This window comes from Diadema setosum, chromosome 17 (genome assembly GCF_964275005.1).
Source record: "Diadema setosum chromosome 17, eeDiaSeto1, whole genome shotgun sequence".
Classification (NCBI taxonomy): domain Eukaryota; kingdom Metazoa; phylum Echinodermata; class Echinoidea; order Diadematoida; family Diadematidae; genus Diadema; species Diadema setosum.
Window position 1 is genome coordinate 23,067,184 of NC_092701.1, and position 16,762 is coordinate 23,083,945.

The following is a 16,762-nucleotide window of genomic DNA, read 5'->3' on the forward strand; positions in this document are numbered from 1 at the left end:
GCTTTGTTAAGATTTTGTATTTGTCTTGCATCATATTATAATGTATTGTATATACTGTATGTAGTATGTTCTGCCTATGTCTGATACTCAAAATACAATGTATAGGATACATTGTACATTCTTACAAATAAATATTTTTCTTCCTAGAGTACATGAACAGCAACCATCTCAGATTCCTTTTCTCATTTCGATGTGGTCTTAGTACTGGTGACAACTATATCAAGATGGCGTGTTGCAAATGTAAAAAAAAACAAAACTACTTAAATTCTTTAGTGATGTACCTCGTGTGATCTAGGGTGGTATTCTGAAAATCTTCCTAAGTTTCTTCCTAAGTTTCTTCTTAAGTCCGAAACTTAGGAAGTGCCTAGGAAAGACAGAATTAGTATTCTGAAATTTCTTCTTAGGAACTTCTTAATGCAAATTAGGCCATCCTTATCCCTGCCCACGTCCTTTTTTAAACCAATACGAAATGCCGTATCACAAGGAACCAACCAATGACAATCGCATATTACTTTCACCTAGGGTCAAATACACGTGTGCGCGGCATGTCCCCTTTCTCACGCTCATTTCGCGCATCAAAATTCATGTGCGCGCAGTGAATGACAAGCGCGCCTGTCATGACGTTTGTAGCTTGCTATTGGACAGGGGTGGGGCTTTCCTAAATATTTTCCTAATTCCTAAGTGCATTCTAGAATACCAACTTCTTCCTAAGTCAGAAATTTGCATACTCCCGCCCCCTTCCTAAGTTTTTTCCCAAGTAGAAGAAAAAACCTTAGGAACAGGCTTAGGAATAAGAAATTTAGGAAGATTTTCAGAATACCATCTAGGAAGAAATTTCTTCCTAGGAAGGATTTCAAAATATACCACCCCTTGTGTGTGTCACATGCAAGATGTGCATGTGGTTGAAAACCCTTTGCAACATTTATTGCAGTTAATTCCCTACCCCCCTATTTTCTCTTTTTTTTCCCAGTCTTATTGTATGAACACAGTATGAGAAATATTGTGCATTTAACCATGAAAATAATTTTGTATGAACTAAACCCAAGTAGTGTCATAGACATGCATGTTAACTTTGATAATTTTCCCAGAAAAACCTCTTGCCGTATTGAAGTCTTGTTACATCATTGTGTGTGTGTGTGTGTGTGTGACAGTAGGGTTTCCTGAATGTACATAGCAGTGCATATAAATGTTTGTTTACATATGTATGAATGAATGAATGTATGTATGTATGTATGTATGTATGTATGTATGTATGTATGTATGTATGTATGTATGTATGTATGTATGTATGTGTGTGTGCATGTATGTATGTATGTATGTATGTATGTGTGTGTGCATGTATGTATGTATGTATGTATGTATGTGTGTGTGCATGTATGTATGTATGTATGTATGTATGTATGCATGCATGTATGTGAGGTATGAGGAAAGAGAAAATGATGTACATATAGCTTTTAAATTAATGTACCGGTACATGTATTACTGTATTCCTCTTTCTGTTCTTCTTTTTTAGGAAAAAGTTAAAAAATTGGTCTCCGCCGGGAATCAAACCTGGGTCCTTTGGCATGGAATACAGTGTACCACCGTACGCCTTAACCGCTTGGCCACTGAGACTTCAAAGTGGTTCAGGCTTTATACATACATACATACACACAAGAAGGAACTGCGCCTAATCAAAATGGCATGAACTGTTTGTGAAAAGGTCCTGAGCAATATAATTTAGCAAGGGTGTCCCTATGCTTACTAACATCTGTGAGAAAACAAGAATTATCTGTCGTGTCATGCATGAGTGAGCAAGCAATAGACAATGGTCATGTTTCATAAGTCACACAAGACCAGGGTGGTCTGTAGAGGGAGAATTTGATAAATCTTTTTTTCTTGTGTTTGTTCATATTGTTTTATCATAGGTCGTTTGACCTCGTACACCTATCCTAACCACTTTAAAACTTTCTTTTTCGTTTAAGGATGGGTATGGTCATGTTCAACCCTCCTAAAATTGCAAAATCCATTTTCTGTAGTTTAAAAAAAAATCAAAACAACATCAGATATTGTTGCCAACATGCAGTGGCTCAATGTTGTGTGAACATGTACATGGAAGAGAGACATTGTGTCGTAGTTAAGTGAAGCAGGAAAGGGGTTAAACAAAGGATGATAACCCTACAGCAGCACTTGAAACACCTGAAAACAGAATTTGTCAGAATCTTGTTTCAGAGATCTCTGAAAATGACTTGTGACTTATGAAGTAACCCATTTGTGTCTAATGTGTGCTCACTCATGCATGACTAAACAGATAGATATTCTCATTTTCAAGTTATTCAATTAAATGTAGAAACACCCATGCCAAATTATTTTACTAAAACTGTGTCAATCAAAATTTCACTACTGTATTGAGGGGGGGGGGGTACTTTGTTCAGAGTATTACATATACACAGGCTCACTCGCACACATGCACAACACACAACACATACACACACACACACAAACGATCTTGTGGAGACTTGTGTACCCTCAATTAAATTCTTAATGTTATGAAAAGTTTTCTCTGGTCCAAAAGGACGCCATCAGGAACATGGTGTTCCATACTGATACACAAATACTGGATGTCGGTATAGTCTCCAAAAGCCACTGAAATGATAAGCGCTGGAAATACGCACTTGAAGCACAAAGATTAGAATGGGTACCGGTACCTCTTCAAGAACTATTTTTCACATTTCAGCAGCGGTGCATGAAATCATGACAATTAATCACAATGTGGCTGAAAAAATTATGTTTTTGACATCAAGTTTGATCTCTGAAGCTGTGGGAGTATGACTAACAAAGAAATGTGAATGACGGGGATCCCAGTCTCGTTCCAACAATACAAATATAGGGCTTATCAGAATCATGAAGACTTGCAATGCCCAGCAAGGAACTGTGCTCTACCAGTAACTAAGATGACAATAGGATCACGGCCCTACGCTACTGCACAAATGCCAGTAATTTTGATTTCTCACCGACTGACATACCGACACATGTTCTAAATCAAGGTTGCAAAGTGGCTGCATGACATTATTACTTAAGTGTTTTTGTGGTTTTTTTGACTTGCTGTGTATGATGATTGTTATGTAACATGTCGTTCCTACCCTCTCCCTCACCACAATCACCATCATCCTGAAAGACGCACAAAGCACTATCCAACAAACTGCCCATACACAATGACTGACGGCCCCCAAACAGGATCCCTCCAAACCCCCCTCCCTTCAACAAAGCACTCACACAAAACATAACATTTCACACATGTATTCCTCTTTGCAACGCTGCTGTTTATTTACAAAGAGTGTGCGACCAGGTTACAATGAAGAATTGCGAGACACAGCTGTGAAGACGGCCATAGGGGGCGCTCTACTTCTTCTTGGACACACCAACAGTCCTTCCTCTCCTGCCAGTGGTCTTGGTGTGTTGTCCTCTCACACGCAGTCTGCACAGGAATGGGAAACAGGACGGGCATTCATATTACTGTACTCTACTACATTTTTCCAGAAACTATGGACAACATTGGTCCCATCTCATCTGTGGTGGAATGATATCAAGACTAAAGAAAGTGCAGTAGATCGGACGTGTCAATTCAAAATAAAAATGTATTGTGCCACTCCATTATGCATTTCTCAGAAAGGAAAAAAAAATGTGACAAAAAGTCTGTGAAACTACTTTAGCACATTTCCACATTTTTCTGGAGGCAAGTTTTAGTCTTTGAATAGCATGTGTCAAATCTTATCTAGGACTATTGCTTCTCAACAAAGTATATATTTCGGATGAAAGTTTTTTTTCATTTTCTTTCAATGTTAGTGGTGTCTGCTCTTTGTAACTGGTATGAATAGCCTTCAAGCCACTAAGGATACCTACTGGCCACATTTCAAACATCTTATTATTTTGATAAAATTGTCTTGGCAAGAATCGCAACACACCACACATCCATGGGCAAGTTTCTTCATACACTTGATCAATCTCATCCCCCCCCCCCCCTTGTAGTGAGAGCCCCTGCACGAAAGAGAAGCAAGCACAAGGCTATGACATACCCCCAGTAGTGCCTGAGACCACGGTGGGCCCTGATCTTCTTGAGGCGCTCGAGATCCTCGCGAAGCTTGTTGTCGAGGTTGTTGGCCATCATCTGACCGAACTTGCCATCCTTGACGTCCTTCTGCCTGTTGAGAAACCAGTCAGGGATCTTGTACTGGCGCGGGTTCTGCAGGATCGTCATCAGCTTCTCAACCTGGAGAGGGTCAGCAGTGGAGATGAAGATTGCAACAATATTAAGTGGAAAGACTACTAAAGCACTGATGGGGAGAATAATGACACATTCTTTCTTGATCTTCATCTATACAGTGGATTCCCATTACAGTGAAACCCCGTTATAACGAGTTCGGTTATAACGAGGAACCGCTTATAACGAGGTGATCGCGTTGGTCCCGTTTTTCTTTGCGTGTAAACCTATAGCAGAATGAATCGGTTATAACGAGTTCGATTATAACGAGATTCCGGTTATAACGAAGACAATTTCGGTGCATCATGATAAAGAAAAACATAAGCAATTTGATCGGATATAACGAGGTTCCATTTCTTGACTAAATTGCCGTTTTCAAACACGCGACAAACGAAACACTGAAAACCGAATTCAAGCTATCCACGTCTTTTTTCCGTTTTGCAGAGAACCGTTCCTTCCATGTTTTCTTCTAAATCACGCGATAAGACACAGGAATGTCTTCCGATGTTCCTACTGAATCATTAAACATAATCATTCGATTGTCTTTTTCGCGAGATACGCGTGTGTGATATTAGGAAAGACCACAGCGCAATGAGAAAAAAAGAACTTTTCATGTAGCGACACTTGTGGCCAAAAATGGACAATTGGAATGCGCGTACAGCTAATCATTATATCCTTTCCATTTTTAGTTCCAACTTCCAGTTCTTTTGCTGGTTAGCAAATATGATTGTGGATGATTAAAGCCTAAATAATTAATGAAATGATCGCGATCCCGCCGGATGACAGTAGCGTAAAAATAGTTGAATAACGCATGTTAACCTACTTAATCGGCGTTCAGAAAAAGAAACAAACGCATTTATTAATTTGAATAGATTGGGATTTGTTCATTATCATTTAACAAAAGATAATTTAAATATGAGTGTGTACGATTAAAGCCGAAATGATTAATGAAATCATAGCGATCTCGCCGGGGGACAGTAGCGTAAAAATAGTTGAATAACGCATGTCACTATACTTAATCGGTGTTCGGAAAAAGAAACAAACGCATTTAACAGTTCAAGAATGTACAAAACGCGAAGAGATTTTCGAAATAAAATAAAGAATGCAGTTTCAATCCCTTCAGACGCCACTATCATACATTGTATAAAATTAAGGCCGAAATGATTCATGAAATTATCGAATTCCCGCCTGGCACCAACAGCATAAAATACCTCGCAAGTTAACCGTAAACAACGCGTGTATGCTTTACTCTGAAATTATCGCGATCTCGCCAGGTAACAGTAGCGTAAAAAAATAGTTGAATAACGCATGTTAACCTAAATCAGAAAAAGAAATAAACGCATTTATTAGTTTGAATAGATCTGGGTTTGTTCATTATCACGATTTTAACGCTGCATTTCACAATGAAAATTTTTATTTCTTTCAGAATGGTCTATGAGGTATAAATTTGCATAAAGAGAATCACAACGTAACTTTCCACATTCAATCCTGTCGCATATTTTTCAAGAACGGATGTACAAAACGCGAAGAGATTTTCGGAATAAAATAAAGAACGCATTTTTAATCCCTTCGAGTGCAACAATCATATATATTGTACAAGATTACAGCCGAAATGATTCGTGAAATCATCGCATTCCCGCTGGGCACCAACAGCGTAAATATACCTCGCAAGTTACGTAAACAGCGCCAGTATTTTACTCTATTTGCGCTAGTTTTAGACAAAATTAACAAACAAGAATTACAATGAAGAATTAACTTATTTTAACCCCTATTTTTCGTCTAATTCACAAATAATTTCCCTTTATCATCTCAGTACTAATGATCCATAATCGTGTAATAACAACGCAAAGGATGTTCTTATGATCTTAAGTTTCATTGATGGGTATATGATGTCATGCTTATGTTTTTCTTTGTTTTTGATGCGTACGGTTATAACGAGGTACCGGTTATGAGGAGGTAATATCGCTGGTCCCACGGACCTCGTTATAACGGGGTTTCACTGTATAACGAAGTCCTCGGGACTGGCAGCTTTCTTTTGTTATATTGAAATTCTGTTTTAACCGAACAATTAAAAAATAAAAAACAGAGTGGACGATTTTTGCTGCCTGAATTTTTAGTTCGTTGTAACCAGAATTTTGTTATCAATAACTGTGTTCATTATACTGGGAGTGCACTGTATACCCATCATGTTTGAGGCTGAAATCCTTTTGCAGATGAGAATCACTTATTGTAGTTTTATGCAGTATACATCAGTAAACTACTGTATTTCTGTTACTGCGAACTGCAAAAGTTAACCCGACAGTGTTGGAAAAAAAAAAAGGCCTCTTGTAACACAAATTTAATATATCATGTTGTCACAAAGGTGGGAAATCACTCACTTTTCTCCTGAAAAGAGAGAACATGCATTTCTCATTCTGTCACCATGATCCTCAACTGCTAATTCAACCATTCACATAATGGTCTAACTAGCCCCATTTGCAAAATATACGGCATTGACAATACAGCTGACTCCAGTTATAATAAGGTCCTCTGGACCAGCGGACCGGCAATATGAAATTCTGGTTACAACGATATAAAATCATAGGTTCCAAAATTATCTTCTATAGATATTTATTCATATATTCTTATCTGTTCGGTTATAGCTAAATTTGGATATGATGAAAGAAAATTGGACCAGCGGACCGGCAATTTTCTTTCATCATATCCAAATTTAGCTATAACCGAACAAATAAGAATATATGAATAAACTTCTATAGATGATGATTTTAGAACCTTTAATCTTATATCGTTGTAACCAAAATTTCATCATAACAGTGTTTAATATATTGGGAGGGAAGGTGCACTGTATTATGTTACAATTGATTGACAAATTGCCCTACATCAACGTAAATATGCTGTATTACCTGTATGCCTATTTGAATTCATGATCATCCATGAAAAACGTGACAGCCAGAAGACATGGCAACATGCTGTTTTTAGTGTACCTGGACAAACCAAGAGGGAAAACTTTCTTACCTCTTCCTCAGACAGCTCTCCTGCCCTCTTTGTCACATCGACATCAGCCTTGCGACAGCAGATGTTGGCATATCGCCGACCAACACCCTGCAGAGAAAGTAAAACACAAAGTTGATGAATAACTTCAATTACCTGCTCACAACAGCTTCTTCATTCGGGGCTCTGATCTTGTGTGAAGTCCAGAAAGTTATGGAAACTGAGCCATGCCAAAATAATACTTAAGATGTAAATTTTGTAAATTGGCCCATGTTGTGATCTTGAAAGCAATGCTATCAATGTAATCTGTATTATGTGCCAATATAATAATGTATCTCTGATGTAGAAAAAATATGAAGTGAGTTAGGTGTTCATATCAACATCCTTCCCTACCCCTATACATGTTATACAAAATTTGCTGACGATGATCCTACCAGTGTATCTTTAGAAAATTGCTATGTGTCTCATAGGGAGAAAACCATTGCTATTAAACTACAGCACTGAACCAGAAAGACGAAGGCCCTTTCATGTTACATGCTTACCTTGATTGCTGTCAGGGCATACATGATTTTCCGTCTGCCATCAATGTTGGTGTTCAGCACACGCAAGATGTGCTGAAACTTTTCTGGGAGAACGAGAGCCGGCTGGGTGACAAAGAGAAGAGAGAAAACAGAAGCTTGTTTAGAGCAATGATCACTGTCAGTCACTTACCGTACTGGACAGTGCAAAGCTTGACCAAAATAAAATGAATAAAGCAAAGTAAAAAAAAAAAAAAAGGAACTGGTAAGTTGCGAGTGTTTGTATATATGTAGACCTACACTATCGGCCCCATGGCATAACCAGGATAATTGGTCTAGGTAGTCAAACATCGGTGGTTGCATTTTGGAAGACTTAAAATCATGGTCAAATTTTGAATGGCTTGCTTAATCTTTTAAAACAGGACATCAACTTGGTTCTAGTGTACTTTCGCACCTCTTCGTCAATTGATCTCCAAACAAGCACAAACTCACTCTGAATATCCAAAGGCCACGAATATTTGCATCTGAGTGAGACTCAGGACCAGAAGAAATGGAATTTTGACCATTTTTACACTTTTACACTTGTAAGAATATATGGCAAGTGCAGCTAGTTCACTGCAAATAACAGCATTGCACAGGAGCAGACAGCGCAGCATGGTACAAAGTGTATATCAATCAAAGAGTATAGAAGCTACGCTAAGAGGGTTTATAAAATGGGTTCAAGAATGTAGCCAATAGGAAGCGCTGAAATGAGTCACGTGTGCTTTGGTTATTCTAGTCCCATCGCACTGCATCCACCATGGTTAAATCCTATTGTCGATCGTCTGTGCGCACGGCGGCTCCTTTGAATTGCATGCATACATCCAGTACGCGCTGTCAATCCTGTAAACAACTTCTAGTTCGGGCTGCCGGCCAGCTGGCCTTTCTTCCCTTGTGCATAACATGTGTGGCGTACGTATACTCTTATATACGTACACTTTGTACAGTACAGTAGACCAAGCATTGTGGGACCGGACGCGTACATGGAGTCACTTTGAAGGGCAAATCCAACGATTTAGCAGGTTAATTCTCACGCCGTTTTCAGAGTATGTTGTCTAGTAGGCTTATACGAGGAGTCTATATCAAGTCTTTAAGGTAAAGGGTGCATATTCTATATGTAAAATAAGTAAGTTTTCATGCGGGAACTTAAGTGTCCGGAAACCCAACCCCCCATTATTTATACTTATGGGCAATTCCACGGTTAGTAACGTTACATTTGAAAAAATTTAGATATTTGTTTTTACCACTAAATTACCATTTATTCACTTCAAGTCAAAATTATGTCAAAAACATGTTCATCCTTCCCAGGTTTATGATACAGAAAAGAATGAACACAATCCACGAAATATTAGAATTGCTATAGCAACTTAAAAGGCTGGTTAGTAACGTTACGAAAAAAGGACATGACAAAAAAATCAATGTCTTGTAACAAAAAGTGTGCAAAAATTCAAGTTACTTCAAACGAAGTGTTGCATTAATTTCAATTATTGCATCATGACAAATGTTCACGCAAATTTTTTTAGCAGTTCGACCAATGATTTTTTAGCTAGACCCCCAAAAGCATGGTTAGTAACGTTACGGTTAGTAACGTTACATTTGTCCGGAGTAATTCCGCAGGTCATTTCACCCTTTTGTAATTGACAAAATGTCACATGACTTCTGGAGTATTTAAATGTATTCATCTTTTACCCTTTAGCAAAACTTTGAGGAAAAAATTTCAAAGGAACCCACTTTAATTTGCATTTAAGTGAATTTCAGCGTCCCCAGCAGTCCCACATGTACATTTCAAATGATGGTTTTAGATCTCACAAAATCAATGAATACGAAAAATAAAATCTACTGAATTTGAAAGACCCTAATGATTGGTGAACATCCATGGCATTAGTTGATACCTAGAATAAAAGGTAAGATAAAGAGGCACATTTCTTTTATCCATGTCATGTCCACCTAACTGCGGAATTGCCCTTAGACGTCTATACTGTATGTGCGGGATTTCCGAGTGCGACGTGCGTAAATGTTTGGGACGAACATCTTCGGACGTCTTGACCCACAAAGGTACGTGAAAAACGCTGGAAAATGCTGTTAGTTTTCGAAATTTCGACCCATTTTATAAAACAAATGATGCACAGGATTATTTCGTGGCGTTAGTGGAGGCGTAGCTCACTCTCAGGTATTTACAATGTAGTGCAACATGCACTCGGCTTCGCCGCGTGCATGTTTCACAATTGTAAATACCCTCGAGTGCACTATACGCCTCCACTAACGCACTCTATCCTGTGCATCATACTCTTGCGATTTAGCACTCAAACGGGTGTAGTACGCCATGGAGCCCAATGGCGGCCATTTTAGTAACAAAACCGCGATCTTCTTAACACGTGTGCCTATGGAGAAAACCCTACCTTCCTTTCATTTTCTTCATTTTAAGGAAAAACACAGCGGTAGAATTGTGTTTCAGGCCTCAAAATATCAGCTGAAGTATATTTTCTGATACGTTAAAAAAAATTTGAAGAAATTTCATTACTTTTCAATCTGTAGTCCTTCAAAGATTGTATTTGAGCTGACAAATGCCGTCTATCTCTTTCTCTCTCGGGCTACTTCAGCTCAAACTTGTGAGACTGCATACTGCAAAATGAATAGCATTTTTTCAATTGTTGGAGGCAACTAATCCATGAGGCATGATTTGTAAGTTTCGACAAGAGCAGATAGTGTGATACTCTGTAAAGTTTGATGGTTAATGTTAGCATAATGCAATGGGAGATCGATGGACTCATCTCGCGTAGGAATAGCAGTAGAAATAGACGAATACGGAATAGATTCTTCATCGCCACGATCACGGCAGCATCATAAAATGAGCATCGGCGGTGTCATTCATGGTGTTGTTACATCACATCACATTAATGATAATGTCAGTTAAATTTATGTTCAACAAATTAGCCTAGTTCTAGATCTACTAGACTAGTCTACTGCATTTAATAATTTGTGGTCTCGGCTAGGCTTGTAATTATTTGACCTTATTCTACAGGTGTTCAATAAACATCGAATAATCGCGTTTCTTGCAAGGTATTTGTGTCCATTCGAAGGACGAGTACGATCCACGTACTCCCCCTAATATTCCACAAAATATAAGGGCTATCGTACACGATGAGAAATAAATAAATTCGATAAAGTATAGAAGCCAAGTTCATGTACATAATGTGAACTTAATCTTATTTCGATCATCAACATTTATAAAGATATTTGTAGATATCATTCCACATAAAAAAATCGTCGTTTACCATCTTCGCAGTGTGAACGTAAAAAGGTCGCAGTAAGAGTTTCTATTTTACAGGGCATTTGATTGGTCCACTGCTGGAAAGCTGTTACATGCTAGCCAATCATAAAACGTGTAAAGAAACGTTTCTTCAATAAATCAGCTGCCAATATGGCTGCGACCACTGAGAGACAAATGTCTACGAATCCTTTTGATGAGGAGCCCGATAATCCTTTCTGGGATGAAAGTGTTCCACAAAATTCCGAGGTATTGTCATTATAGAAATGTAGAGTCATTTTATGTGTATAGTAACGTACTTTCGAGGCTGGAAGGGATATTACAGTGAACTGGAGTCATGTCTATATCTACGTGCAACCGATTGGTGGATTTAATACTAGTAGTATGATAGTCCCACCCTATCGTACACATGTATGTAAGGCCCAAGGCGCTGGCGCTGGCGAGGGGTTACGTTTACGTTTTAGAAAAAAGGCAGTGTATACAACCACACGCGTGTGTCTTTACCATCCAGCCACACGAATGTGGTTGTAGCCATGGCCCGAGTCGCTGGATACAGCCACACTCGTGTGTAATGTACATGTACATAGGGATACAATGTACACACACGGTACCGGAGAAGATGATCGCCGTGCGTGCATGTCAAACACGTAAACGCCACACAATCAGCTTGCTCACAAAGTGATGAAAGTAACCTCATTTTCATACCTTTTAATATTGTTATTTTACAAATACATTTTTCGCTCCATTCTCATCTTGTTTGCTTGATATAATGGGTTTAGAATTAATAGCAAAGTTACAACTGTCGCTAAATTGGGGGACTTTGGATTGACATCGCTTAATTGCTGGTGGTGTGCTAGCGATCGCTCAGTGCAGCTGTAGCCTAGCCAGCGCAGTTGTGCCGCCCGCCCGCCTGCCCCAGGAGGGACCTGGACTCGCGCGTCGGCTGCCTTGTGTAGATCATGGATGCGCGATTTGCGAGTACCCGAACGTCAAAGGCGAAGTCTCAATAACGACACGATGTATCAAAATCAAATGTAACTTTAAATTTACTTATCAAATCAAGAAAATGAGAATAAAGTTAAAAATGAAAACAAAAAAAAAGTAAATTTGTCTAGATGGTGTGATAATATTAAATGGGATTAATCTAGGAGGCAGGTTCATGTTCATTGCTTTGAAGTGGTGCATGATCGCGTGTTGATGTGGCCGGACACACACATTCCCGCTACGCGTTTGTGGATAATTATGTACATAGTACAGTAGAGTACACACGAGTGTGGCTGTATCCAGCAACTAGGGCCATGGCTACAACCACACTCGTGTGGCTGGATGGTAAAGACACACGCGTGTGGTTGTATACACTGCCTTTTAGGAAAAGGGTGCCCCAGGAATTTGCGCGTGAAGGCGTCAAGTAATATATTTTTTCCTCCCCTTTGCCCTTTTTCGTCCCTTATTCTGTACCAGACAAAATGCCGATTCTGACGTTTACTACAAGAAAATGGCATGACTTTGAATGATGGACGTGTGGGATATGGGGGAAAGCCAAGCAAGTGGGCGTGTTTATTTTTCTTCATAGGCCGCCCTTTAATGTTATATTACGTTGCGTAGAATAATTCCTTAGTGGCTGGAGCTGTGGAGGGATGGCAACTCTCGATGGGCTAAATCTGCTGAATCATGTGATAAGACTATTGACTAAGAGCAATGAAGAGATGCATGCTTATACTATAGAAATAAATTTAAATTTACTTTTTTTAATATAGTTCTAGGGCCTACAACAAGTTTTCTCAAAGGACAAGAAGTCCACCTTTGATTCAGTTCAAGGAAAGGGAAGTGTGTTGAGTGAATGCAGCACAGGCCACAGCAGTAAACTTATCATTTTCAGGAGAAGTTGAGCACATCACCAACAAAGTTTTGTAAGGAAAATCAGACAATCTAACATCAATCAAAAGTTATGAATTTTCAGTTTCTGTCCAGTCGCTGCTGGATGAGAAGACTACTACTAGATACAGTGTACACAAAATGTATGATGTCACATGTTTAGAAGAATTATGGGTCTAGTCCTATAAAGGAAAATATGATAAAGAGAATTTTGCATAATTTCATTTTTTTAATTGATTGAAAACAAGAATTAACGTTAATTATCATGAAGTTGCCAGACATTCACATTGCATGTAATGTGCGCTGCGACCGGAGATAAGCTGGGCCCCTGTGGCGATGGCGATGGATTTTCATCGCTCTCAAAAGACATTCCTAATTCAACTTTTTCCTCCATAAACACACATAAAATTGTAATCCAAATGTACGCTGTATTTTATCAATTGTAACACTAACAGGTGACATACGGTAACCATTTTTGATGCGAGAATGTTTTTGATTTCGAATGCATTTCAGGTGGCAGATTTACACAGTTTTTCAAACGCGATGATGCACAATGCATCCTACATAGGCATAGCTACATTGAAGTGTGTGTATAACACACACGCTAATAATACGCTATGGGTAATTGACGTTAGAATATTCTACACAGTCCCTTGACTCGATACTGACATACAGTTAAACTCGCATAAGTCGATCTTCTCGGGACTGAGCAAAACATATCGACTTGTGCGTAAGTCGAAAAAAATCGACTTAAGTTTCACCACAGGTACATACATGTATGTTTAATGTACATGTATGTTGTCTACTCTGGAGCCGAGAGCTGGAGTGGTGTGCCGCAGCACGGGTCGCCCATCAGGGCCGTGGCTAACTTTGCATGGACAGTGCATTAGTATTGGCACAGGTCCGATTACTTTACACCCTTGTTAAACCTTGGGGAAGTGAATATGAACGATATTTGAGCAGTGATTGATTCCAGTTTACCATACCGTGGCTTAAAATGCGTGTAGAGGTGCAATTCTGATTTAACCGTGCCTGTAACTTTTCCCCGTACTTTCCGCTTTGAAAACTCAGCAGCTTCATCCATTATACCACTCCACTGCACAGCGCTGCAAATGCCAAGCTACATGTACACTGCAAGCTCAATACTGTACATGTAAATGAACGCATGTGTACTGTACGAACGCTGTACGTACGTAGCGCGACAGCTGACAGGGCTGTACCAGCGGACCTCCAAATACGAAGAGAGTTAAACGATCCCATGCGATCGCTTTGAATTTTGATTTTAGATCATTTTTTTTTTGTCACCTCAAACTCATCTGACAAACAAAATAATGATGAGTAATAAATAATGAATAATAAATGACAGTGATTTATTACACAATAAAATCTTATTCGACTTAGACACAGTGAATTCAATGGTTTTTCCGTGAAAGTGTTCTTGGAATTTCATCGACTTAGGCGAGTATTCGACTTACAAAATTTGACTTGTGAGTGAATTAATACACGTACGTCAATGGGGAAAATCGGGACTTTTTAAAATCATCGACTTACGCGATTATTCGACATATGCGACGTCGACTTAGGCGAGTTTAACTGTATATGTTTAGGGTAATATTATTCCTCCTGCCTTCTGAATCTGAGAGAGTCAAGTCAAGTGCTCTGTTATTATTATGCGTGAAAAATGAAAATATGTTGAATTTTTGTTATACATGTACTTTCCTTTGCTAACGGTATATCATTCTATGCATGTGAATTGTGACAGGGTGGGAGAAACTAAATCTCATGGGGGAGAACGGGAGATTTTGCAAATATGGGCAATAAATGAATAAATCAATAATGTATGATCATTGAGTAGAATCTATGTAACACCATGACAATGACCTACATTTTCTTACATCTCTAGACAGCTTTATTTTCTAAAAATGGTTGCAATTCCTTCTTATTTTTTTTTTTATTCTTCTCACTTTATGTGATCATACCATGAATGATTGTATCTTTCACTGCAAGTCTTCTCGAAGATCTTACTTTCCAACTCGAGGCCAAGGGTTTGGTGCATTCTGTTTCCACAATCCATGGTGGCCAGCAGCATAGTTATATAACGCTTCTTTCGGATTGAGGCATGGAGGTTAATTTCCGAGTGGTGAAGCACTCTAGAAAATTGATAAGGAAGCGTGTAATTTAACACGTACCATTAGGTATGTGGCTTGAATGTGGGACGTGAGATGGTGGACGGGGCACAGTCAAGTTCTGGAAGTAATAGAACTCTATGTCATGGTATTTGAATTTATGTTTCAGTAGAGGAACATAGCCAACTGTAAAATTTGAAAATTTTGCACAGTGATATTTTTGGTACATTTCGCTTGACCAAAAACGAGCTCGGATATACAGTAAAAGCATGCAAATATTTGGGGTAGCTATATGTACCGTGCTAATTAATGTCATGATTCATTGCTATTAAAAACATGTGAAACTCATCTTACCCAGCAGAGTGTGAAAGATTACACGTGCAAAAATATCTGATTGTACAGTAAATGATAATCTTCATGGATGTCTATCTATGTAGGGTCGATGCTGCAACTCATTCATTTGGTTAGGGAATTTATTTCAATCAAAAGCAGTCTTTGCAAATGTTGTTACGAACATTTTACCAACTATTTCTCAACACGTTGTACTCCTTGCAGACTGAGGATGCTGTGGCAGAGCTAAACCTTGGTGTTCTCGACCTCACGTCCGATGAATTCATTCTAGACGAGGTGGACATCCACATCCAACAGAACCTTGAGGACAAAGTGGTCAAGGCAGCCCTTGAATCTGTAAGAATCTTCTCCACTAGGTTACTGCAACTTTGTTTTGCAGGCCAACTTCCAATTTTGTAATCTTGACAAAAGTCTGTCTTCATGAAATTCTTCCGTCGATGTAGGGCAATTTGTCAATCAGTCGCAAAAGTTTGTAGGGTAGAATTTGGATGTGGAAAGCAGCAGTGTGCAATGTTAACAGCAGTGTGTCTCTACTTGTATCTCTTATTTTAGTCATAATTATGAAGTTCTGTCTGGTAACTCCTCCAAGTGTGCAAGTTGTGTATAAATCTGTAAATTTAGCATTTCAAGAATCATCCGTCAGTTTGTAGGTTTACTGAAGGAAAAGAAATGTGGTGACACAAGTACATTTTTGTATTTAGATGAGGAGCATGATTTTAAATGATTCTGTTTTTTTCAGTGCTCTTTATAAAAGAGAGTTAAAAAAAGAACATTACTCAGAGTGAATATTCATGAGTGAGTCTTAGGGTACATTTATCAACTCACTTCTGGCAGAGAATTAGAGTTTCCAAACAACTTTCAGGGAGTTTCGGGCAGTTGATAAAAGCAACGCTGTTTTGATTATGGGGTTAGCAACATTTTTCAGAAACGGCGCAAACATGTTTTACCCAGAAAAGCATTTCTGTAGAGTTGATAAATTCAAAGTCATTTTGAAACATGTTTATAGCTTGGACCTGCCCACGGCAACCACTGCCAACTACACATCTTTGCTCCTTGGATCAAACTGTGCAATGGAGCTGTGCAGTGACAAGGCCTCTCAATCAACTCATGACAGAGTTGATTCATGCAACAACTTGAGAAATGCAATGCAAAAGGCATTTGCAAATACATTTTGATAGTGGGTATTGAAGCGCGTTTCCAACATGGGAAAGTTGATAAACACAGCCTCACTGTACACACTTGCTATGTGGCTGAAATTAATGTCACTTTGTTTGGGAAACAGATTTGTGTCAGATTTGCTGGTTTGTAAGACTTGTTGTATATGGCTACAACTTTTTCTTCACTTATTTCATTA

The 16,762-nt window shown here is 38.8% G+C and overlaps 2 protein-coding genes across 2 annotated transcripts in view; one reads left to right on the plus strand and one right to left on the minus strand.

The window, feature by feature from the left end:
• Positions 1 to 3,281: 3,281 nt before the first annotated feature.
• On the minus strand, positions 3,282 to 11,109 carry LOC140241048 (small ribosomal subunit protein uS13). Its single transcript, XM_072320816.1, has 5 exons — positions 11,064 to 11,109; positions 7,774 to 7,875; positions 7,256 to 7,342; positions 4,056 to 4,249; positions 3,282 to 3,457 (listed from the first exon to the last, which is right to left on the minus strand). The coding sequence occupies exons 1-5, from the start codon at positions 11,064 to 11,066 to the stop codon at positions 3,382 to 3,384; spliced, it is 462 nt and encodes a 153-aa protein (XP_072176917.1). The 5' UTR covers positions 11,067 to 11,109; the 3' UTR covers positions 3,282 to 3,381.
• A 100-nt stretch (positions 11,110 to 11,209) lies between these two features.
• LOC140241047 (vacuolar protein sorting-associated protein 52 homolog) overlaps positions 11,210 to 16,762 on the plus strand; it is a 49,655-nt gene continuing 44,102 nt past the window's right edge. The window contains exons 1-2 of the mRNA XM_072320815.1: positions 11,210 to 11,305; positions 15,613 to 15,744. Of these exons, the coding sequence (XP_072176916.1) occupies positions 11,210 to 11,305; positions 15,613 to 15,744 (228 nt within the window). The remainder of the gene's footprint in view (positions 11,306 to 15,612; positions 15,745 to 16,762) is intronic.

Coding starts and splice junctions, on each gene's coding strand:
- LOC140241048 (XM_072320816.1), bottom strand. Junction 7,343..7,773: donor ATGCCCTGACAGCAATCAAG/GTAAGCATGTAA, acceptor CTTTCTCTGCAG/GGTGTTGGTCGGCGATATGC. Junction 4,250..7,255: donor GAGAGCTGTCTGAGGAAGAG/GTAAGAAAGTTT, acceptor GACCCTCTCCAG/GTTGAGAAGCTGATGACGAT.